Genomic DNA, 26,179 nt, shown 5'->3' on the forward strand with positions numbered 1-26,179 from the left:
CTCATTCATCTATCTATAGAACTTCAATATTTCTGGTACTTATTAAGAATGCAAGATGCAGAAATAAAATCGCCATGATTCTGGCAGACTTTGTGTCGTCCCCCCCACCATGAGACCTGCACAGTACTGTGCAGCCAGGCAGATGGGCTAATAAAGAACTGAAATTAGATCAGTGATAATCCCATTTGAAGGAATAAATCAATTTATAAATTCCTAGTAAATAGCAGGCCTATAATTATTACTATGTAATAATGTAAATGACATGTCACTAATCACTTTCTCTTTTGCAGCCCTTCCTTTTGGAAGATTATAACTCATGAGGCACAATGGACTTGAGTATTTTTTGCAAAACTGAAATGTACAGGATGTTTTGATTTGTTCTTAGATTTCAACATGTGAACATATGGTGTCCACTCCCATCATCTACACTGACCTGAAAATAGTTACTTAGGCCTAGAGCCTCAAAGGTATTTAGGTGCCTGATTTTCATTAGGCTAGGCACGTAATTACTTTTGAGGATCTCAACCTTAGCCTAATACCCATACTCTTACAGTGTAGTACATATCACATTTTTTAAATGTAAAGATTCAGTCCAAATTTTCAAATCTAAGCACTAGTTAGTTCTTAAATCCATATCTAGATACTTAAATAAAAGTCCAACTTTCAAACGTGCTAAGCAAGCCACAGCTCTGAACATCTTGGCACTGATGTCTAAGTATGGATTTAAGCCAGTGGGTCTCAAACTTTTGTACTGGTGACCCCTTTGACATAGAAAGCCTCTGAGTGTGACCCCTCCTTATAAATTAAAAACACTTTTTATATATTTAACACCATTATAAATGCTGGCGGCAAAGTGGGGTTTGGGGTGAAGGCTGACAGCTTGTGACCCCCCATGTAAGAACCTTGTGACCCCTGAGGGGTTCTGACCCCCCAGTTTGAGAACCCTGATTTAGGCCCTAACATTAGGCACCCAAACTTGAAAATTTTGGCTTAATTCTTTTCTTTTCTCCCCACATAATTCATGTGCTTTGATCCCATCAAGGACAAGTTACATCTTTATTTTCCAATGTTAAAATATTTTGTTTTCTGTGTGATCATTTGAATACACCATTGTTCATTTGCTGTGCAAGATTTGAAATCTATTTGGTTTTGCCTTAAATTCCATGCTAGTGTAAACTGCATCTCCTTGCTAGCTTTTCTTTGTTACAATATAGCCCAATTCACATATTTTCTATTCTTCATACTGTTCAAATTTCCTTAGGGTCAAACAGCACAGTAGATAGTTGAATTTGTCCTGTATTTGATAGCTAATTTTTGGTACAAATTAAACAGCAAAAAATATGAAATCCCACTGATTGTGTGCCCAAGATTTTGCCCATTCTTATTTGAATAACATTTTTATAACTTGAGAAATCAGGACACAAACATTGTATTGAGAATCCTTAATTTAGTTAGCGAATCCTTACTTATGCTTTAGTTCTACATACCTCTGTTATGTGGGGTCAGTCAGAGAATAGGCATGTTAATAGGAAAGTGCCCAAAAGCCACCCCATACAAGGTGTCTTCCATTCCAGTTGCTAACCCTACTTACTAAGTAACTGTTGTAACTCTTTGGACACTGACAAAATATGTATCCCATTCTGTGTGTTTATCTGTCATGAATATTTATACAGTGGGCTTTGGATCATGGCTTGACTGAAGTCAAATTGGAAGATTCCTATTGACTTCAGTAGACTTTGGATCAGGCCCCATCTCAAGATAGCAAATCTGTGTGGTATCTTCTGTTTTATATTAACAGTTCTTTTTACAGATGGTAGAGTACCCTACCTCCACAGAGACCTATTTTGTCATGTAATCCTTTGCTTGCTATCCTATGTTATATCACAGAAGTGCACCTCATGTTACTAAAAGACGTTGGGCCTGATTTTCCTTTCATCCCAGTTTTACACTGATGTCAGGATATTCACTGAGCAGAATTACTCCTAATAACACTGGTGTAAGTATGAGAGCAGTCAGCCCCTATGTCATCCAGCATGCTCAAGAACCTGCTGGCACAGATTTAGAGAGAATTCAGTTAGGGAATGTTATGATTACTGTCCTGTTTTACAGCATTAAACTACCTATAATCATCTAAGTGCAGAGATTTACACAAAGCTTTTGGGCAACTAGAGTGTTAAAGCTAAGAGGAAAACAAGCATTCCTAACACCAAAATTACAATCTTCTGCAGTGTTCTTCAGTGTCCCATCCAAACAAGTGAGGCAAGACCTAAAAGGCTGACCCTTTACCATTAACAGGGCACAAAATGTGGTTATGGGTGCTAATGGATTTTGCATTAGTGCCTTGGAAAATTTTATCTTCAACAGGAAGCATCAATCAACCTAATTTGATTCCTGTAATGCCAAGTTGATGTATAACAAATATTGAGCTAAATTTGTCCTAGGTGTAACATCAAGGATGAATTTGGTCCAAGCTGTCTAGACATCAATATGTTCACAGCGATCACTTTTTATTTAAAGGAGCTTTGTAGAATAATAAGGCTGAAGTCTTACGATGACCTATTTTTCCCCCCCAATTTTAAGGGGGATCTATTTCTTTGTCTTGTCTGGTCTCTAAGAAATTATTACTGCTTACTAAGAATCATGAGGACCCTCCCTCCCAAAAAAAAAATTCATAGCAAGTCACTGATTTACCAGAGACCTTCCTGAAATTTTAGTATCAACAACTCAGCTAGATTATTGGAATGTTGCTTTGAAGCATATCCGCTAAAAGAAACCCAAACTAAGGGGAGACAGCATTGCATTTTCTTGCACACACCATACATTATATGCTTCACCTACCTCTACTAAGAATTACTATTTCCCACCAACCTAGTCTCAAACTGTCTTATTGCTCTCAAAATTATCACTTATTGCCTTCTCTGCCCTCTCGTATGTGGAGATGGGAGTGATGGGTAAAGGAATGATACAGTATGTGGACCTGGAGAATTAGTGTGTGCATGGAGTGGGAGAAGCTAAAGAGTAAGGGAAGAGTGTATTGACTGGATGATGAGAATGGAAGTAAGTCTGACTGTGGTGGTTAGGGGTGAGAATGGAGTCTGTTAGACCACAGATTGGAGACTGGGGCTGAAGCTCAGCGTAACCACTGATCAGACAGCTAAGGATAGATGGTCCCATTCAGTTGTGTGCAGATTTAAGACTTTTTGAGGGGAGGGGAGGGTTTGAGAGTATAAAGAGTCTGAGGATAGGGGGATTAGACTATGGGTAGGGTTGTTTATGGGGGAGACAGAGAGGAAATCAGGACTAGGGATGACAAAGGGACCTAATGAGGAAGGACAGAGAAGGGAGGAGATATTAGAAGACTGAGTTTTACAAATGCTCAATGTCAGGATTTAACTAGCTTTTAGTGTTCACTAAACCCATCCAATTTTGAGTAAACAACGTCATCATCTCAGTGTAACAGAGGCTCATCTAGCTATTGATCTGGTCTTGAATTGCTGGTAATTTTACCCACATGTAATATCAGAATTAACAGTTCCACTTTGTTTAATACATTATTGATGTGAACTACCCCGTAACCACTCTTTCACTTCAACAAAGGCAACTTGATCAAATATTTATAACTTTTTCCCATTGTTTGTATATTTAAGCAATAATTTCAGAGACAGTGTTAAGTACAAATGGTTTAGAGTTGAAATACCCTAAAGCCCATTGCGTTGTAATTAAACAACGCGATCTACAACCACAAAAATGAAGGCTGCTGTTCACAAGCCCCCAGGAATAACAAACAACATGGAAAATCAGCTTTAAAACTTCCTTTCAATAGCCCAAGTATTGCCTCTTTGCTCAGAGTCAGTAGAAAAGAATTCAAAATGTCTGCATTGCATAGTCAAGGCTAAATTGTGCCCTGGTCCTATGAGGTTGCATGGGGCCATAAGGAGAAGTAAGATCCCAGCCCTTTGTGCAGCAGCCTAGGACCTTCCTGCATTGTGGCTCTGAGCGCAGGAGGGAAAGTAGGGGCTGCATGCTCAATACCACACCCCACAAGCAAATGGGGAGAGGCCAGACCTATGATCCATATATCAGCCAGCAGGACAGGGAATATGCTACACTCTCTTCTCCCTGGTGCAAGAGGAGAGCCTGGAGAAGTACTGTGCTTTTTCTGAGACACAATTTCTTCCTGGAGCTCCTGAGTTAACACAGATATGCACTACCCAATACTCAGGGCTGAGACTAGAGCCTCCATCCACCCTTGAGCACACATCTCATTTATCGCCAAGTCAGTAGTTGGGATTAGACAGAAGGAAGACAAGGACTACAAGGTATGCATACATCAAGGAGCTATACAACAATAATGCCAAACTGAAATTTTGATATTAATAAGAATTAAATGGTAAGGGTCTGTGGGCTAGTTACGCTGAAGAATAACATTCATGTAAAGCTGAACAACCCTCTTGAGATCCATCTTTATATCCGTGTAACTGAAAGTAGAATTTGGATCAACAAAGACTGCATCGGTATGACTAAACAAAATTTTACCCAACAATACCGCACTCGTATAATTGAGGAAAAATCTGGAGTATTAATTTCAGTCTCTATAGCCCTAATCACTTAGGTCCAAATGACTTAATCAGAGGACAAAATGTGGACCTCTAAGTTTGGTCAAGCAGGAACTCAAAAGGAATGTGGGCCAGATTAATCCTTGATGTAACTCCACTGACTTCTCATGATGTATCACATCAACATGAATTAAATTTAGAAAAGTTACAGGGTTGGTGAGGATGACTTTCAGCAATGTCAGTAGGGCCATTAGTCATATGAAAGGTCTTGGGAGGATTAGCTACTATTAAAAATATATATATATATATATCTGTGTTGGAGTCTCTGGTGCTGCTGTTTGTGATCATTGCTATTACAGGATGAGTACTTAATTCACTAACTTCTGTTTGTTGGGGGATAGAGTAAAGGGGAATTGCTTTTAATCAACTCTGATGGGACCTTTAATGTCAAGAACTGGTAGTTCTGAACATTTTGATAATGGAGACTCAGCATGGGATGCCCAGGACTACACTGAGACCCACTTGCTTAGAAAATTCTCAGTCTACATGGCTACAGAGAAAAATGAGTATGGTGTGACAGGATTAAGTCACAAATTAAACGCTGGTGAAGCTCCATTAGATCAATAGTGTAGTTGCATCTGGGATGCATTTTCCCCTTTATAAAGGCTTCTGTTTCTCATGCAGGAAATGAAATATCTATCTGCAAATAAGAACTTTCTCCACAATGTGAGAAACAGATATGTGGATTTGTTTCACAGCTATTCTTACAAAGACTATACTTTTTAAATTAAAAAACAACACAACAATGGATCAGTTTAAAGAAAAAAACACCCAAAAACTGTCCTGCAAACTAAAATTAGCTGAGGATTTATGGGATGAGAGAACCCAGGTCCTTAATTAATACCTATCGTTCTAAGATTTTTTTAAAAAATATTTTTTTCCAGATACATCTTTGTTATAGACAGAGCTAGCCAAAAGGTTTTACATTCAACTCTAATATGAGCTGGTAAATTTTAGATCAGTAGGGGGAAAAAGAAAAATAAACAGACTAAATTCTTCTTTGGTCTAACTCCATTAACTTCTATGGCATTACATGAGAGGGAGAGGGCAGAGCCTGAGGCCTGAGCAGCAATGGAAGGTTACTGACCTCTAGGTCTACTTTAAAACCTGAAAAATGTTATCAGCTAACAGCAGAAAGCTGACAGTACATTCTAGCCCTCTGCTATTCATTTTAATAAGATAGCTCAGTATGGCCCACTTCAGACTTACTGTATTCTAAATATTCAAACATAAAAGTTTTGCATTCTACAATACAATGACTGATTAACACTGATAATTAGTCATTCTAAGTCACATCATGCAGGGTGTGGAGAGTATCCTTGGTGGAGCACAGGGTTGGTTCCCAGTTGCTTCAGGTATTGGTACTATCATTACTGAATGATCACATTTTTTGTATACAGTATCAGACCTAAAATAAAGTTGCTCTGATGGCTCAGTTGCAGGTTTGATCTCCGATTTTATCTAATAATGCCGATTGGTATGGAAGGAAGGGAGCTATATAAAGAGTCCATAAGTTTGCCACAAGTGGCATTTTGCGTTTTAAATGATCCACTGATGCTTGATTCATAGTTTTATAGAGCAAAGGGTTTAGTCTCCTCATAGCTTGCTGTCTGAGTACATTTGCTATAGATATGATAAAAGCTAATCAGAGAATGTCAAGGTCCTGCACTTCATTACCTTACTTAGAGGTCACTAACAATATCTCCCCTAAATACAAGAGTGAGCTGACTAGACAGTCACAGGATGTTTTCTGGCTGGGAATGACATGGCGTGTGCTGCAGATGTGTGCAATATTCACACAGATACATACACTGAAAGAAACACTTGGTTTTTACAAATGGTGTATTTTCAAAATATTAAATAGTTTAAACTATGTATTGATCGTAACAAAGTGTGGTGAATCTATATTAAACACAGAGGAAAGTTGTTTTTTAAAAAGAATTTTGCTTTCACTTGTGTGTGTTTTACTCTTTCTATACTGCTCTGAAACCCCAGTTGTCTTGGATATTTTTGTCCTTATTTCCCTTATCTTCTCCCTCTAAACAATTCAAGGTTTCCTACTATGTTTTGACTTTTCCCTTTCTTCCCTGAAAAGTCTTTATTCAGAAAAGCTTCAAAGCAGCATAATTCAACATCCAAATTGGAACACTCCAAATCTGTACACTTTACAAACTTCAAATCTGCACAGAAAAACTGCATTTATACATGTAAAGCAGATTATCATTTGTAAGTGCAAAGAAAAGGTGACCCTTTTTTAGAGACAGGTTGAATGTCTCATCCTGGTGTCACCTGAAGCAGTTGCCATCCAGCTGAACAAGTAAAATCAATGAGTTTGTGTATAGATCATTCTCAGAGCTCCCCCAATTAGACTTGTCATGATGCTAGCGTGCCCTCCCAAGAGAGCTTTCAAGGAAGAGAGTCCCTTTCTTAAAAAGCTTGCAGTACAAATTAAAACAATTGAACAAGAGGAAAGGGGAGGGAGAACCAGGCAAACCACGACAAGAGTGAGTAGGCTGTTACAAATAGATACTCTGGCGATAGGAGCTATGTGTACAATTGGGATGATACTGAGACATTACTCCTCCCCTCTCGCTAAACACAGACAATAAATAATTAACAGTAAACCCCATGAACTGACTTGCTTGAAGGAACACCAAATTATGTTTTCAATGGAAAATGCAAAAAAACCCAAGAAACCGCAACATGCTTAATATTTCTGGTTTTAATTAGGAATCCTTAACAGGGAGCAAACTTAATATTAGCCTTTTGGCTCTAGATCACTCCTTTGTAGCCAATTCTATCCCCAGAGAAATAGAATATTATAGCAAGGTTCAGTCAACCCTGTAAAGTGAAAAGCTTATTATTTTTTATAAGACCAACTTTGCACATGACACTGTACAAACTCTTAAACTAACATCTGCTTTGCGGGTAGTACCCTCGATGTTATTAATAATGCAGGAACGTTATCAGAGGCAGTGGAGGACTGCATATGGCTCTGTCCTTGAATCTAAACCAATCCCTAAAGCGATACTTTTGCACACTGAAATACATTGCACATTAACATGAACTTTGCAGTAGCCATTAATTTTTATGAGATTTTCTTCAATTTCTTTTTGTACCTACTACTAGCTTGTACAAATGAACTATTACGTGGCAAAATTGTAGCGTATGTGAAAGACCAAAAGTGAAGTGTGCAGTAGGTACTCCTCTTCTGCGGAAGCAGACCAAAACATGCAGGACTTTTTGAAATGGCTGTTAAGAAAATAAGAACAGCCATACTGCACCAGACCAATGGTCCATCTAGCCCAGTATACTGTTTGCTATCAGAGGCTGGTGCCAGATGCTTCGGAAGGAGTGAACAGAACAGGGCAATTTATCGAGTGATCATAGAATCATAGAATATCAGGGTTGGAAGGGACCCCTGAAGGTCATCTAGTCCAACCCCCTGCTCAAAGCAGGACCTATTCCCAGTTAAATCATCCCAGCCAGGGCTTTGTCAAGCCTGACCTTAAAAACCTCTAAGGGAGGAGATTCTACCACCTCCCTAGGTAACGCATTCCAGTGTTTCACCACCCTCTTAGTGAAAATTTTTTTCCTAATATCCAATCTAAACCTCCCCCACTGCAACTTGAGACCATTACTCCTCGTTCTGTCATCTGCTACCATTGAGAACAGTCTAGAGCCATCCTCTTTGGAACCCCCTTTCAGGTAGTTGAAAGCAGCTATCAAATCCCCCCTCATTCTTCTCTTCTGCAGGCTAAACAATCCCAGCTCCCTCAGCCTCTCCTCATAAGTCATGTGTTCCAGACCCCTAATCATTTTTGTTGCCCTTCGCTGGACTCTCTCCAATTTATCCACATCCTTCTTGTAGTGTGGGGCCCAAAACTGGACACAGTACTCCAGATGAGGCCTCACCAATGTCGAATAGAGGGGAACGATCACGTCCCTCGATCTGCTCGCTATGCCCCTACTTATACATCCCAAAATGCCATTGGCCTTCTTGGCAACAAGGGCACACTGCTGATCCATCCCATCATCCAATCCCAGCTTCTGGCAGTCAGAGGCTTAGGGACACTCAGAGCACAGGGTTGCATCCCTGACCGTCTTGGCTAATAGACATTGCTAGATCTATCCTCCATGAACTTATCTAATTCTTTTTTGAACCCAATTATGTTTTTGTCCCTCACAACATCCCTTAGGAATGACTATGCACTGTGAAATACTTCCTTATGTTTGTTTTTAAATTGGCTGCCTATTAATTGGTAACCCTTGTTTGTGTGTTATTTAGAGGGGTAAATTTAATACTTCCTTTTTCACTTTCACCATACTATTAATGATTTTATAGACCTCTATCATATCTCCCCTTAGTCTCTTATGCAATCTGAACAGTCCAAGTATTTTTAATCTTTCCTCATATAGAAGCTGTTCCATACCCCAATCATTTTAGATGCACATTTCTGTCATTTTTTTCCAATTCTAATACCTCTTTTTTGAGATGGGGCTACCCAAACTGTACACAGTATTCAAGGGGTGGATGTACTATGGGTTTATATAGTGGTAATATATTATTTATCCCTTTCCTACTGGTTCCTAACATTGTTAGCTTTTTTTGAGTGCTGCCACACATGGAGCAGATGTTTTCAGAGAGCTATCCATAATGACTCCACAATCTCTTTCTTGAGTGGTAACAGCTAATTAAGACCCCATAATTTTGTTTGTATGTATTGGGATTATGTTTTTCCAGTGTGCATTACTTTGTAGTTATCAATGCTGAATTTCATCTGCCATTTTGTCACCCAGTTTCGTGAGATCCCTTTGTAACTCTTCGCAGTCAGCTTTGGTCTTAACTACTATGAGTAATTTTGTATTGTTGGCACCTCACTGTTAATCCCCCTTTCAGATCACTTATGAAAACTTTGAACAGCACAGGTCCCAGTACAGATCTATGAGGGACCCAGCTATTCACCTCTCTCCATTGTGAAAACTGGCTCTATATTCCTACCCTTTGCTTCCTATTGTTTAACCAGTAACTGGTCCATGAGAGGACCTTCCTCTTATCCCTGGCTGCCTACTTTGCTTAAGAGCCTTCGGTGAGGGACCTTGTCAAAGGCTTGTTCTATTGCACTGAATAAAAGAAATTATTGCCCTTTTAATTTCTCAGTGTGTGTTTAGTAATTTTGACTAACTTTTAGTGATTAACTCTATACAAAGTAAATATTTTGGAATTAAATTTTTAACTGATCACATCCCCTGGCTTCCTGGGAGCATTGGGTGAATGGAGGGAAAGCAGGACGCACTACAGAAAAGTGGGTAGATTATACCTGCAACACAGTTCAGCTGATGCAGAGCCTCTAAAACAGTGGGCAACTTACATGCCCCAAATACTTCTGTTTCCAGACACGACTAAATAAAACATCACACAGTCTTGTAGTCGCTGTTAATGCAGTGAGAAAAAACAGAAAGGGAGCCATAGGGGCGTGAAGGAGCTGACAGTTAAAATTTAGGACATAAGAAATAACCTTAGGTTTAGCATTGGCTTTTAAGGTTACTCCTGAGGGAATTCTGTGCCAAAAAAATAAAAATTCTGAGCACAATATTTTAAAATGCTGAAAAATTCTGCATATTTTATCTGTTAATAAATAAATGTGGAGGTTCCAGCATGGCAGTGGGAAGCACAGGCTATGGGCTGCAAGGAGGTGGGAGATCACCCTGCAGCCCTGCTCCTGGGACACAGACTGACACAGCGCAAGAGCCGGGCCTGCCCCAGAAACCCTCCAGGGTCCTGCCTCTCCTCTCCATGTGCACCAAGATAGCAAGCGAGGGGGACAAAGTCTCACAAGCACACCCAATCCTGGCCCCCAATCCAGGTGTGGGACAAGCAGGCTCAGCTGGTAAGATCCAAGTGTGAAGGGGATTAGTATGGGGGAGATCCAGGTGTGGGAGACTCAACGGGGTGGTCAGGATGCTGAGGGAATGGGGCTTGGTGGAGTAGAGCTCTGGGTGCAGCTGGTTGGGACTCAGTGGGACGGGGATCTGGGTGGGGGGCTCATCAGGGTGGTTTAGGTGTAGGAAGGTGGGGGTTCAAGTGTGGAGCACTGCGGGAGATGGTCTGGATGCAGGGAGATGGGCTTGGTGGGAGGGGGTCTGGATGCAGGGGTGAGGCTCAACAGGGGGTTCTGGGTGCAAGGGGCTGAGGCTTGGTGGGGGCTCTAAGTATGGCAGGGTCTGGATGTACAGGGGTTGGGCAAATGGGAGGAGCAGTTCCCCATACAGTGATTCCTCCCACTGTGGCTGAGGTGTGATGGGGCAAGAAGCGGAGGAGGGGGTGTGGAGCTTCCTGCATCTGGGGGTGGGTCTGGCCCGGCTCCATCCATTCCTTGCAGGGGAAGAGGAAGTTCTGTCTTCCCCAGCCCAGCTGGTACCTAGCAGCTGAGCTTGGCGCATGGTAGAAGCCACAGGCCTAGGGCATCCCCAGCTGCCGCCCGCCCACCCCCCCAGCAGAGATTTATCTCTCTGGCAGCTGCTCCAGGCACCCGACACAATGCACCCGTGCTGCTGGGGAGGGGCGTGTGACCACTCTTGTGGCTTCCCTTTGCTTCCCTGTCATTTTCGGCAGGGAAGCAAAGAAATCTGCGAAGGACATGAATTCTGCATGTGCACAGTCGTGCAGAATTCCCGCAGGCATATGAGGTGTATAAAATACCATAATAAACTCCTAAAGCACAACAGTACACGTGGGGCCTGCTCCCGCTCCCATGGAAGCAAATGTCAAAACTCCCTCTAATTCAGTGGGAGCAGGAGCAGGCCCAAGATGTCTGTTTTGTTACAATGTGCTTTCATTTCAAATGATACCGTCCAGTTTAAGTAGTCTCACAATTGGTTTTCAAAGCTATAAAAAAATTCCATTTGGATATTAGTATTTATTTAAGACCAATGGAGTTGGATTATTTAGACAATCAAGATCCACTTGCCTTTCTTAAATTTATGTAGAGGAAGCTTCTTAAGCTGATCTTTTCGAAGTCGATTCCTTCTTGCTCTATGTCTGTCTTGCACAAATTTTGTGATCTGGAAAGAAGCAGACATAAATAAGAAGATGGAAACACAAAAGACAGCAAAAGAACAATGAAATAGCCAGTTTTGTTTTGTGAGCAACGATTCTAAGTTAGCCAAAGATGAACTGTCCCCAGGAGTGGGGTAACATACAGCCATCTTTGTCCCAGCTGGACTCAAGGGCAAAGACGTATACGTACAAACAGCAGTGAAGCAGGATAATTTTACACCAGTAAGATCTCTAGGTGACCATGATACTAAAAGTTGAATGTATATTACATTTATACAGAAAATAATTTAATAGGAAATAATGGAAAACTCCTTGCTGCATCCCGTACAACCCCACTGAAGCAACACCCTGGCTCAAGTCAATGGGGTAGAAGATGGTGTAGTCACGGCAGTATATGGCTCATTTGGCTTGATTCTGTTTTCATTTACAGTGGTTCTGTACCAGTGTAACTCCGCAAGCAGATTATTTCCTGCTTAGCAGGAATTTATTCGTAGCACCTAGCTTCAGTTTCCCCTTTGCTAACTTCAGGCTGTCTCCTATCTTGCTCCCTTTGATCACACAGAATAAATCATCCTTCTTTTTTTCTTACAGTCCCACAGATATTTTTAGTCTGTTACTATGTCCTGGCTTTATATGATGAGATTATTTTCATGGCCAAATTTAGAAAGAAAATGACGAGACAGCCTTAACTACAATGGTGCTAAAAGACAAACTGAACAATCCAACTTGGAAAATGGCAGAGCTCACCATTTTGATAACTGTAACAGTTATACAGCCAAAGCAGAAGAGACTCTACAGCTAGCTACCTTATGGTACCATAAACACTGTTGAATATTTGTATTATACACAATGTTAATTTTCCTTGCTGTCTGATAATCACTTAAGGAGTCGTTTTCACTTTCTGACCCCTGCTATTCTTGTAAAACTACCTCTTATCTCTTTTGTTTAATATAATGTAAGTATAAATGTAGGTATGAGTGATACAGACGAAATACACAGCATGTTATAAACATGCTATCTCATGACAGTTTAGCTGAAATGTTGATATCAATGTAATTCTTCCCTGAGGAAAACCAACTTGCTATTTTTTTGCTTTGCATTTATAGCACATTTAGATTTCCCTGTTTTGGAGACTGAACTTCCAGGCATTTTTTTTTCCAGGTGTGAACTGTGTAGTAGTAGGATTTTATGTTTGTATTTTATATAATTTAAAATAAAAAATAAAGAATAATGTAGCATGTATTAAATGTGTAAGTCTATGATTTGATTATATTTTGCTAGCCCTTTTTTTTGAATAGCAGAAAGGAATGGCCTAATGGGCCATTAGTAAAGATGCATTAGCCAGAATTTGTGTTTGAAGCTCATTTTAAGGCAGTGACAGACCTTGAGGGTTACCATTTTGTTGAAGGTTTAGCATTTTAAAATAAGTAAAAAAATGCAATGATTGGTTGGTTTTTTTGCATTGCAATTTGATGTTTTTGTTTAAATGTTTTGTGTAAATTAATTTTGTTTTGTGTGTGAACGAGGAATGTGTGTGTTAAAAAATAAGTGTGAGGCCATTACCGGACCAGATGTTTTAGGAAGGAATCAAGGACAAATGCAAGGGCACCAGGAGATTACAACATGCTCCTATAGAAATGTCAGAAAAGGGCAAATTAACAACTTTAAAAATAAAACAGGCACCTATCAATGGGAACAAAATAGCTGTAATTAAAACCAGCATGGGGTAACTCCCTAAAAAACTTAATAAAAAAACAAAATAAAAAATCAATTTAGAAAAACAAGCACTCGTTAAACAACAATTGATTACAGCATGATGGTGCAAAACTCATTGGTCCCAATGAAGGAAAATCACTACATAAACAGGGTGCCTTGCTATGAAACTTTGGGTTTGTCCTGCCAAGACTTCCCCGGAGCATTGTGTTGTGACCGACAGAACCCGACTCCTCCCTGCTCACGATCAACCTAGCTGGCCACTAGATTGATCTGGACTCTGGACTGGTAGCTATAACATCGACTGGTCCGACAGCGTGTATGTGTGTGTGTGATTGCATGCATATGCTAATTGTTGTATTTCCAATAAATGCAATGTATTGCCTTTTCCCCTGAAAAAGACCCCATGTGCTTCTTATAAGCATCACAACTGCAGTTAATCATCTGGGATTTAGATGCTAGACAGCCTCTTATTTATTTCCTATTTAAAACTTGAGCTTCATGGGAAGAAGTGCTGGAGGACCAAATCCAACAAATCTTTTGGGAGACCATGTCTGGATTCTGTTTAGGGTTCAGTCCAGTGGCTGAAGCGAATGTCTGATTGGATATCTGAGTAACCTCTCATTCATGACGACAAAGAAAAAAGGAACAGGACGCAGATCAGATGTATTTCTGCCCTCAACTTGTTAGCAGTGTTGGACAAGTTTATAGCCACGCACTGCACTGAGGTGTAAAAATCCAAGGCGGTATTTTATTTGCAATTCAGAGAGTAGGAGATGTCCTGGAGATTAATGTATTTAAATAATCTGTGATGGCTCTATCATTATAGTATCTATCCTGGTATCTCTAGATTACGTTGCTTTAGACAACTGGTCCCCGGGGAGCAATGTACTGTGGCAGTGCCCTTTTGGGTCAGCTCAGCTGCTGTTGGTTTGTTGTTTTCTCTTGCTCTAGGAAGATAGAATTGAGGGAAATGAAAGAAGTGCAATTCTAAGGAGAAATGTCCTGGTCAATTCAACTGTAGATGGCCTGAACTGATGTAATAAACTTATATCATGAGAGGATTACCTTTCACCTTACGGCTTGTCTACATGGGCAATTTACAGAGCTGCAACTTTCTCGCTCGGGGGTGTGTGTGTGTGAAAAAACATCCCTCTGAGCGCAGCGAGTTTCAGCACCGTAAAGCACCGGTATAGATAGTGCACCAGCGCTGGTAACTACGCCCCTTGTGGAGGTGGGTTCTGCCGTGACCACACAAGCCACGTTAAAGCGCTGCCGTGGCAGTGCTTTAGCGTTGTCAGAGCAGACTAGCCCTTAGAAACAGTTGTTTGTTTTGTTTCATTTTCTTCTATAAGTGGAATAAAGCTGAAGTACTGGTAACTGTTACATTTTTACCATTCACAGTCAATCTAAAAGACTTTTAGCAAAATGAAGTGGTGTAAACACAAAATCAATCATTTTACATTTTAAAATTCTGCTTGTAAACTTATATCCAACAGGCGGCAGTTATATGTTACACTGTTGATTTATGAGGCTCAGAATAGTTCTGATATTCCTGCCCTTCATTCAAAATGTTATACAGAGAAATCTGTCTTAAGCAACCACACAATGGATAAAAAATAGTTGCAGAGTGGAAGTGTGCTTTAAATTTAATTAAAGTCAAACAGAATTGCCTTTTTATGGCTGTATGTTCAGTGTATATATGGTGAATCTTGCCCTTTGCACTGTCTGTATAGGTACCCTCTTGTCTTAAATGTCCTTTTGTAAAGAATAAAAAAAAAACAAACAAAAAGAAACAATTTAAGTACCACTAAACAAAATCAGGGCTTGCAATTCTTCAGCACACAATCTGACCTAGCAGACATCTGTCAGCGTCCCACAGTTCACCTGGAAATATTTATATCCCTCTCTTTATAGTTCCATATGAAAAATTAAAGTTAACATCATGAGAGTAATGGAAGCAGAGGAATCCAGACCTCTCAGAGGCATTGTTTCACGCTATCTGCAGACAAAGAAAGTAGTTTATACTTGGTTCACATTTGGAAGGTTAAATTTAGATGACTTTTAACACCAAGGAGGAGTTTACAGACCTACCCTTCTCCCCTGCTTCTCCCCTCTGACTCTACAAAATGTATCTTAAAGTTACCTGGGAGAGTCGCATGGCATTGAACCAACTATTTCTGTGCGCAAGTCTACATGTGTTGTCTACTATCAGAAAGGTCCAACCCACAGAATATATCTATGACCTTCTTGGCCTTCACTTTACTCCAATTGTCTCTATCTTGCTTGCTTTTAATCCGGGAAGTTGCACTATTACTTGGGAAACTGCCTTCTCTCTACCACTCTCATATGATGTTAGGAACATGCAGCACTTACATAGCATTCTAAGTATCTAGTAAGAGCCCTGTACTACAGAGGGAGAAGCTCAGGAAGGGAAGCTAAGTGACTTAAGCAGGATCTCAGATCTGCCTTATCCAGAGAACTAGATGCCTTATACGGAAGGCCAAAAAGATTTTAAAAACTAGCTCCAGAACAGAGAGTTTTCTAACTGGCATTGGTGGAAAAAGTGGAACGTCTCATCCCCCCCACAACAATCCAGAACAGAAGCTGTAGCCCAAGAAGATTGTGTTGCAGAGCAGTTCGGCTATTCTGAGCAAGGGACTCAGAGGATGTAGTCACCGTACCTCAGCTGTCCCTCGCTCCCCAAAAGTAATCCTGTCTAGCCCTTAAGGCTTGCACAGACAGTTGTTTGCTCCCAAAATCATGCAGGATAGGGCTTTCATTTCAGCAAGTGTCAGTTAGGCACCATCACAGTGCTGCTATCCCATTCAATTGTTATAAAACTGTGCTAATTCAGAGCATTGACCTTTTCTACATCGACATCAATAGGGCCTACACTTAAAGGGCAGACCTAAAAAGGACAAATTGTTCAACTTGTATGTATGGCCTTTGCTTGGATATTCTGCTGCCATCCCAAGAAAATTCCACATATATTTCCTGTAACACAGTTAATGTTATTTGTAATGCAGAAACCTGTCTTTTCTACTGTCAGGGTAATAGCTGCAATTCTAAGGAGATGTGGCCTTTTGATGAGTTCAGTCTGGTTTTTGTTATATCAGTCTTGTCCCTTGCTGATCTACATAAATCAGTCTATAAAGAAGTTAATTTCTTGCCCTGAAGAAGACTTCCCAGAAGTTCACAAGGAAGCTTTAGAGCTGTTCTAACACCAAGATGGAGTATGAGCAGCTGAATTGGTGGCAAAAGTCTACAAAAAGGCATGAAGAAGCACCTTTAAAGAAGAACGAATCTCTACTGATGAGGCATCCATGATGGAAACCTGGGGTGAAATTCTCATTCTACTGAAATCAAGCTCATAATCTATTTTCTCTAGAGACCATTCATTATTTTATGTATTTTTCTCATATCCACTTATTCATCTCCTTTGAAAAGATTAGCATTATTTACCTTACAATCTTTCTTCATATGAGGATTTTTCCATGCCCTCTAATCTGAGATAGGGTGACCAGTATTGCACACAGTATTGTAGATGAAATGTAAATCTAGTACCACTGATTTACATAATAGTATTACAATAGTTTCTGTATTGTTCTCCATCTCATTCTTTATGCACCCTAACATCTTGGTTGCTTTTTTGAACTTCAGCTTCACACTGAGCAGATGAACAGAGGTGCTGGAGTTGAAGCTGCAGCACTGACAAATTTAAGAGAAAAGGCTGTTCATGGAGCATTCTCCATGAGGGCCATCATCCATGGAATTTATTAACCCCTTGGCTTGAAGTATCTGAATCTGCTGACCTTCAGGTCACACTGCATTATCTACTTACCCATGCTATTGGGGAAAGAACGACAAAATGAGGGCTGGTGTTTGTGGGTAAGGCAAGGTATTGTTTGGGCTTGAGGTAATCTCTGGTTGGTTATTTTCTTCTTCTCTGGATTTGGGAAGAGGAAAAGTTTTAATCTTTTATGTCACTGATGTTTTAATGGTGCCAAAGGTGCCTACAACCAAGGACAGGCACTTTTAAAATTATAATTTAATTTGAATTTATAATTCAAAATAACTAAAATAATCATCAATGTAACATGAGTCATCACTGAAAGAGTTGTAAAAATGCACCATAGTGCATCTGATGTGGAAGCTGCTTCTTATGGAAAAGGAGAATTATGAATGACCAGAGACTCTGATCAGAGAACAGTTGGGGAGCGAGTCTCTAAGTTACTCACCCAGTTGAAGGGCATGTCTACACTACAAAATTGTTAACCTAGCTGACACTGGTGTAAAGCCACTGCAGTAATTTCTTCCTTGCATTGGCAGTGCATATCCTCACCAGGAGCACTTGAGCTGATTGAACCGTTAATGTGGGGCATTGTAGCACAGCTTCTGAAAGGGAGCAACAATCTATGTAAGCAACGCAGTGTCTACATCACACTGCGTAAAACTAACTACCTTGACTATACCCCTCTCATGGAAGTGGAGTTAAGTTGTGTAGTGGGCAAGTTACATCGTCAGGAGTGAAATTTTAGTGTAGACACTTACATAGTTAGGTTGATGTAACATGCCTTGTGTTTACCTAACTCTGTATTGCAGACCAGGGTGAAAATTCCTGCTAAGAACTGGACTGAAAAGTTCAAATTCAAATCATAGGTAGCTTCCAGCTCAGTTCTTTGGGAGGAGCAGTGATCTACTTGAGGAGACTCTCGGGGTATGTTTACACTGCAGAGGGGAATGATCCTCCCAGCCTGGGTAGACAGACTTGTGTTAGTGGGGGGCTCGCGCTAGTGCACTAAACATAGCAGGGTGGACGTTAGGGCTTGGACTGCAGCTCAGGTCTCAAGATGGGGGTGGAGGGTGGGTTGCAGGGGCTTGAGAGTAGTCTGAGCTGCAATGTCCACACGGATGTTTTTAGCATGCCAGCTCAAGCCCCACAAGTGCAAGTCTGTCTGCTCAGGAGCTCCCAGCTGCAGTGTAGACATACCTTTAGGCGCTCTCAGCAGCCCCTTGTTAAAAATTTTCAGCCAAACTGACAGGAAGCTTGAGACGGTTTCCCTGCTTCTGATGGAGTTCACCCTCCCTCTCTGTATTCTACTAAATCATCCCTGCCACAGATGGCTTACCCCTGGGGCTCATGAATGTTTCTGAAGAGCAAGTCTTTTGTTTTTGCAATGTACCAGATTGCACCAGACGTCAGGTATTTTCCAAAAGTATTCACAGGGAAGGCTTCCCCACTCCCCCACCCCAGCTGTTCTAACAAGGTCTTTACCCCAAGCCCAAGGTTGAACACTCTGCTAGACTATTAATCAACTCAGGATACTTTTCAGGAACAAAATAAAAAATGTTCCCAGCATGAGGCACTTAGTATGCTTGGCACCTGGAGCTGTTCGTTATGGTTAGATACCACAATAGGCACATCAGAGAGAGAGAGAGGAAAGTATTTTATTTAAATGAATTGTCTCCCCAGTCCCTCTAGGGCAGGGATCAGCAACCTTTGGCACACGGCCCGTCAGGGAAATCCGCCAGTGGGCCAGGATGGTTGTTTATCTGCAGCGACTGCAGGCTCGGCCGATCTCTGCTCCCACTGGCTGTGGTTTGCCCTTCCAGGCTAATGGGGGCTGCGGGAAGTGGTGGCCAGCATATACCCCGGCCCATGCCACTTCACACAGACCCCATTGGCCTGGAATGGCGAACTGCAACCAGTGGAAGCTATGATCGGCTGAACCTGCAGACGCTGCAGGTAAACAAACCGTCCTGGCCCGCCGGCGGATTTCCCTAACGGGCCGCATGGCAAAGGTTTCCAATCCCTGCTCTAGGATGACCAAACAGCAAGAGTGAGAAATCGGGATTATTTTTTTTCAGGGGCAGGGGGTGTAGTTGTATATATAAGACAAATATCTATATAATATCTATATAACATATAATGTCCTATCTGTAACACATATACACTGTTGGGAGACAAGTTCTATCACAAGGTTAAGGGGGGAATATTTTTGTACAAGCTCCTTGTTAAAACATTTGCAGCACATCACTGGTCTCCAGTCAGGAGGAATTCAGTGGCGATATTCCCTGTGCAACTGGGTCCTAGGATGACACTAAACTTAGTATACTTGCTGGCTGCTGCAGCTCTTCTCATTCATTGAGCTAGAACAATACTTTAAAGAGAGCTAGCATGGAAGAGAAACTCCTTTTGTAGGGCAGTTGCTATGGCTTTGATTCCCTTTAAACAAAGAAGATTGCTGACTGACAAATAAAGAAAAGCAGGACTGTGGTATAGAGGGTGCTTCGAATTCTTACCATGAACTGAATGACACAAGTTTTGAAGGTGAGTACAATCTGTTTAAATACTACCTGAAACTTTATTTGTTTCTTTAAATAAGCATCCAGCGCCATACACATTTCAATTGGCCACAGTCCTGTAATTTTTTTGTTTTGTTTTATTGAAGGAAAAAGATTAAAGAGCAACACCTACCATAAATATGACAATGAGTATAAGGCAGATTCCCACTATAATTAGGAATGGAATTAAGTAGTACTCCAAAGGAAGACTGAACTCTGGGATTAACATAATATGGCCACTGTGGGGGAAAGAAAAACAATTTTAAAATGAATTAAACTTTAACAAACAGTGAAGCTTATAACAGAAATTCAAAAGGGTAAAGTCATCAAAAGAAAAATTAGCATCTTCGGGCACATAAAAGGAGTATCTATAATATGAAAATATTAGGCACTTTTTTTTAAAAGGTCAACACAGTCAGTGTAATACTAATGAAATAAATAGGTAAAATTGCAATCATTAGAACCAATATACTTATCAGGTTGAACTCCTGGCCCCAATGAAGTCAATTGGAATTTTGCCATTGGTTTAAATGGAGCCAGGGTTTTACCCCTAATGTGCATTCCAATTCACCATGAAGACATTCAGCTGAAAATAGACTCTGTATACCTGTTTTAGAATGAGTCAGTTTTAAATGTCATTGTCTCCTCATTAGTTAACGAAGTAGAACCTTGCTAATTTGCATGAATAACTGGGAGACCTATGCAGTCTTGTAACTGTTATCAGACCCAGGATACTAGACAAAGTGGGTGAAGATAGTATCTTTTATTGGACTGACTCTATTGGCTGTTGAATTTACACAGAGCTTTTCTTCAGGTCTGGGAAATTTTCTCTGAGGAACTGAACCTGGGCCTTGAGGTAAGGACTTTCTGAACTTGAAGGCTGCTCCTTTCCTGTGAATGTCTTAAAGGAGGGTAGGTGTGGGGAGAGACATATTTTGGTTGTGTTTTCGTTTCCCCTTTGTTGGATCCTTTCCAATCGTCAATATAACTGTTTACTATCCTGGGGTATATTTTGCTGGCATTTACAATCGTTTGACCTTACTGAAGACAATGACACTGCACAGTTAAAACGGATTGCAGAATTTGGCTCACAAAGTCTCAGATACTGGTCATAAGCAGGAAAGAACTCAGCCTGGCAGTTATATCCTATGCTGAGTTTGCAGAAATGGCAAGTAGGAAAAATCTTTTCATATGTGGACAGGGCATATTTGAAATAAAAATAACGGAGGGACAAAAAACACAGAACCCCAAGTGCAATTTTTAGTTGCTTTCCCAAGTTATACCATGTTTAAGTGACTCACCTAAGTTATACAACAAAAAAACAGATACCCTGTAACTCACTCTCATATACCAGTCACTGGACTATGCAGCCTTCCAAGCTACTGAAAACTTGCCTAGTGTTGTGGAAAGGTTTGTAAACCTTAGTAATCTTGCCAAACTAAGCTCAAATTTTAGAGGCAAGCTTTGCACGTGTTTATTACAGCTGCATTAATTCAAAAATCTTTCTGTAGTAAAACTGCAAAGATACATAAGTATAAGAGAGAACCTATATTCCAGCATGATTTCATATATTCCATCAATATTCAGTGACTGCAAACACTTGTTTCCCTTCCCATGAATGCCTTGAAATAACATAGAGCCATAAAACAATATCTGATGTGAAACAGTTAGCAGCATGGCTCATGTGTGCCATTCAATCAGACTGTAAGAGGACTCAACTGTACAGTAATTCCCATAGTCTCTACAGTTCACATATAGATTTACTTTCATGATGCTTCATTTTTGTGAGTTGCAGCCTCCAAGAACTGGCAAAGCCAATACCTTAATTTATGTTGCTATTCCATTTGCCTGATACTACCGCCCCGACTTCTGTGGCACCTTTCCCTGTATCCTGGAGAGTAGAACAGACTTTCCTCTGACTTCAGTACTAACGTAGCTACAATAGCTAGAAGGGCTTAGCTAGACTAGGGTAGTTAGCATTCTACCCTACAAACTCGTATGTCACCTGCACTCCCACAGTCTATCCAGCAGAGTCCTGAGGTTGGGTCCTTACAAAGTTGAGTCTCTCATGTCAGCAGGACGTGCTGCTGCTGTGAAACCAGGAGGAAGAATTTTGTTTAGACTTGTGTTTTTGTAGCAACTATCCAACTGAGTGACTAAAATTCAGTTTAGGCCTATTTCTCTTAGGACAGCCTTGAAAAATGTTGCTTGTTCAGAGAAAATAATACTACTGGATGGGCATGTAACTTTTTAAATTTTCAGTCGTCATGGTGAAGAGTGGGATTTTGAGCTTGGACTGGTGAATTTTAATTACAGTTGTATAAGATTTTATATTAGGCTAATATTGGAAGATGTTTGGGGTTGGTATCTGTTTACCTTTGTATGATCTAAAAGTACAGCTGGAGGTTTCTAAGTTTTTCAGTTGACAGACCAACAGGGATGAAAAATGTGGGGAGGGAAGCCAGCCTACCATCAGTATGAATAAGTGAGCATTTTTATCATAAATTCATAAATGTGTAACTTTATCAGTGATTACACCATTATTTTAATTATAGTAAATACATTAAAGTTTGACAAACACATGAGTTTAGTTTTGAGTAAACATGCTGAATGTGAAATTTAGATGATGCTTCCCCTAAGATAATTTCTAATGTGCAATATCCTTTAAGAATGTGAAAGTGGCCACAAATATCTTATGAATCTCAAGAAGCCTGCCAAAGTACTAGTCAGGCTGACAGGTTCAATAAATAGTATTCAGTAAGCATTCTTCAAGGGAACTTAAAAACTTAAGAGTAACTACATCTTTGCTGCAGCCAGTCAAAACAACTGTGGCCCTAAAGTAAAGAACTACTGAAAAGTCTGATTTTGTTTTTTATTTTCGCAATTTCAGATTCTTAGACTGGCCACTCTGTCAGAGCATCTATTTATTTAAAAGTACTTACCACATAATCTCATAGGGATCAAGCATCTACAGTCAATGTTTAAAGTATAGAGGGTGAAATCCTGGCCCCCAGTGAAGTCAATGGCAAGCCTTCCATTGACTTCAGTTTGGCTAGGATTTCATCCAGAAAAAAATTCTTGATCTTCAGTAAAGGTTAAACAGAGGTGATAACAGTCCAAGGAATGATGTTACTGCATATTAGGTTACATATTTAAAAAGGTAAATAATTACTTACCCCTTTTCATAAGTGAATTCATACTTCAGTGAATTAGCTGATGTTTCACCAATAAAGACAGATGGAATATCAATTTTCTTTAAAACTTCAACTGTTCATAAAAAGAACAAAAGACTAGCACTGACATACAGAACTCAGTCTTTATGGGCACACCAATAATTAAGATTGTCTTATAAAGAGCCATGAAGACTTCATGAGACAATCAGTGTGTGGAGACCTCTTCAAAGATAGACTTAGTATACAATATGCTATTAATACATTCTGTTAACTAAAGTGTCCATCTACAAAACGATATCCTGTGCTACTAGTAGTGGTATCTTAGAGACGCTGTCTCTGCAAACATCAACTGATAATTCTTCAAAAATATTTAAGATAACAAGAAATCCTTTGGTAAATTACAGTTTAACCAAAGCATTACTAATTATAGCCAGGCCCCAGCTGGTATAAATTGGCATAACTTCATTGACTTCAAGGAGCTATGCTGACTTATACCAGCTGAGGATCTGGTCCTATATTTTCCACATTTTCATCTAAATGAAAGCAGTGGAGATGACTTTAGGCTGGAAAAAGTCCAAAAGTAGAAAGGAGGGAATGAGCAAGCCCAACCTCACTACTCATGTCTCACAAGAAATCTGACTGAAGGAAAGCAACATCCCCCTGCCCCCTCCTCCCTCCCCTCCCCCCATCACAGAATGCAATCACAAAAACTTGCAACATTTCTCTTGACCTCAGGTGGGGAACTCTCTGTATTTAAAAAACCAAGTGAAAGAGAGGAAACAAAATTATAGATGCTCTACTAACTTACACTAGTTCATTTCAACAGTGCTTCATCTTATTTCAGAAAATATATAAATATTGGTCTTGAGTTAATACTATATTATAAGGTTTGAAATGGAAAGGGTTTCCACAGGCAGGTTTTAACTGTATAATATTCTTACACACTTTGAGGTGTCAATGGTGCATCTGAAATAGAAATAGCTTTGTAGTGCTCTACTAACTCAATAAATCCATATAATACATTTTGTGCTACTCTATGGTCCATCTCAATGTGTCTTACACATAGGAGGAACAACTCACCAAGCGGGTTCAATTTCACTAAAGTCAATGGAATGGCAACTGCTTAAGTCAATAGTGAATTTGGCCCTGTGAGAAAGGGACATACCAGTCCCTACTTGACAGATGGAGAGACAGAAGTGTAGAAAGGTTCAGGTCTAAATTTTCAAAAGCAGACTCCAGTTTTGGATCCTCAGTTTGACACTTCAGGCCTGAAGTGTCAGAGGTGACTCCCAGTCCTGTGCCATAACTATAACTACAGGCTGCCACTCAAGTAAATATATAAAGGTACATATTAAAAGAGAGGTGCAAAATGTAGGGCAGCTAACAAGGCAGGCTTCATTTATGTATTAAGTAAAGCTGTGTGAACTGTCTGGGTTTGCTTACTTGGTTTCAGTTCATGTGGATTTGCACCTGTGACTTTAAGTTTCAAAGTTGAATGAATCCAAAGTTCCAGTGAAATTTGGTTGACATCAAAGTGTTCAGGTTTCCCAGTATGGAATCATACTTTTCTGATTGCAATGCAAAAAACGTATAATGGCCTGTGGTCACTTGAAATTGTTTCAAAGGTTTCTTGCAAACCTCTCTTGCATTTTGAGTTTATAGCTAAACTTGAAACCAAGCAAGCATCACATGCTTGGGGATTTCACTTAGAACACTTCTTACAGCTTTCCCACAATTTAGTGTTTTGTCTGTTGAAAGTGAATTTCTCAGCTCACTGAAAGGTGTCTCTTTATCTGGAAATAGTGTTTGTTCACAGTTATGCTCCTGTTCAGTACTCAATCAGCTGAAGAAAAGTGAAGAAAAAGGATCAAAATATCACAGAAAATTAACAGCACTAAAGACAGAAGCAATATTTTGGATCTATCCAAAATATGCAATAATAGAAATTGAATACTTTTTCCTTGGCAACAGTGGGATTATGTGGCAGTGTGCTACTTTAGAGATAAAGAATATTTTAAACCCTCAACAGTAAATCACATGAACACTTTCTCATTAAACACAGAAATACATATCACAAGAGGAAGCTGACATTTCAGCCACCTTGCAAATATGTTCTCAACTTACTACCTATTGAATGTATCATATCAAAACAGAATACACTGGAATCATACCTCTTGTATGCTGTGTTCTGGGAATACCTTCAGTTTTTCACTGGAATAAATGTACGTACCTGTCTAATCCTTTGGGGGTTATTTAGATGAACAGACAGCTGTGCAAAGAACAGTGAGCATGGAAAAAGACTCCCCACCCAAAAATTACAATATGTTTTGGATCCTCATCCCATGGAGCACCAGTAACTATTTTTGCTGTATTCCTACTTCAGTAATAACAAACGAGAACTGACATCATTCCAGCTATTTATTGGGCCAATCACACTCCTCTTGCTCATAAATTTTAACCACTTGACTTCCATGGAAAAGCTGAACCAAAATTTTAACAAGGAGAATAGACCGAACAATGCTTGCACAGAACACAAACACCATAATTGTGCAAATACCATATATAAGCAGGCACATACGTTCACACACCAGCTTCTAAGATCTTAAATACACTAAAACAAGGGGGAATTCCTGATTATAATAAATTGAAGTTAATACCATATGCTATAGTGGGTGGAATAATTTTCAAAAGGAGAGAAGTGATACCTGTACTTACTGTCGTTGGATCCCATGCTAATTAGGTCATCAGAATCAACATTGTGAACTATAGCTGCCTTGTATCCAGCTCTCTGTGCATTTAAAACCTGTAAGTCGTATACAGTACTTGTTATATTAATATATCAGTCTTCTACAATAAAACAAAATACTAATTTACAACATTCTAGGAGTGCAAATGACTCCACTTTCATTTAGAAATAAGGCATTATTTTTTCAAACAAGCAGATATTCCTAAAATAGGATGCTACTTTACTCTTTCTAAGAATGTATAAAAATCACTTCTGTGCAGGCAGGTTTCATGTTTACATAATTAGTCCTAAAATCCTTCAACTTTAAGATAAAAAACCTTTGTCATTTCTGAAAATCAAGAGGGTAACTTATTTTGATTAACCAGTAGTTATCTTTAACATGACATTTAAGTCATAATCTTTGCCTTTAGATCATGCTTGGATCTCTTTAACTTGTCAGTTCACAATATCACTAATGTGTTATTATAGTAGTGCAGAATTATGAATATGGACCAGATCCTAAGGTGCAGTGCAAAGCAGCTGC

General features: G+C 39.9%; 1 protein-coding gene across 6 annotated transcripts in view; it reads right to left on the minus strand.

Annotated features, from left to right (window-relative positions):
• RNF13 (ring finger protein 13) overlaps positions 1–26,179 on the minus strand; it is a 105,222-nt gene that overhangs the window by 12,974 nt on the left and 66,069 nt on the right. For all 6 annotated transcript variants that reach the window (XM_078854417.1, XM_073359709.2, XM_078854416.1 and 3 more), the window contains 4 exons: positions 25,626–25,713; positions 22,914–23,004; positions 19,871–19,976; positions 11,588–11,681 (listed from right to left, as the gene is read on the minus strand). In XM_078854417.1, coding sequence (XP_078710543.1) covers positions 11,588–11,681; positions 19,871–19,976; positions 22,914–23,004; positions 25,626–25,713 — 379 coding nt within the window. The remainder of the gene's footprint in view (positions 1–11,587; positions 11,682–19,870; positions 19,977–22,913; positions 23,005–25,625; positions 25,714–26,179) is intronic.

Source organism: Lepidochelys kempii, chromosome 9 (assembly GCF_965140285.1).
Source record: "Lepidochelys kempii isolate rLepKem1 chromosome 9, rLepKem1.hap1, whole genome shotgun sequence".
In the NCBI taxonomy this organism is placed as follows: domain Eukaryota; kingdom Metazoa; phylum Chordata; order Testudines; family Cheloniidae; genus Lepidochelys; species Lepidochelys kempii.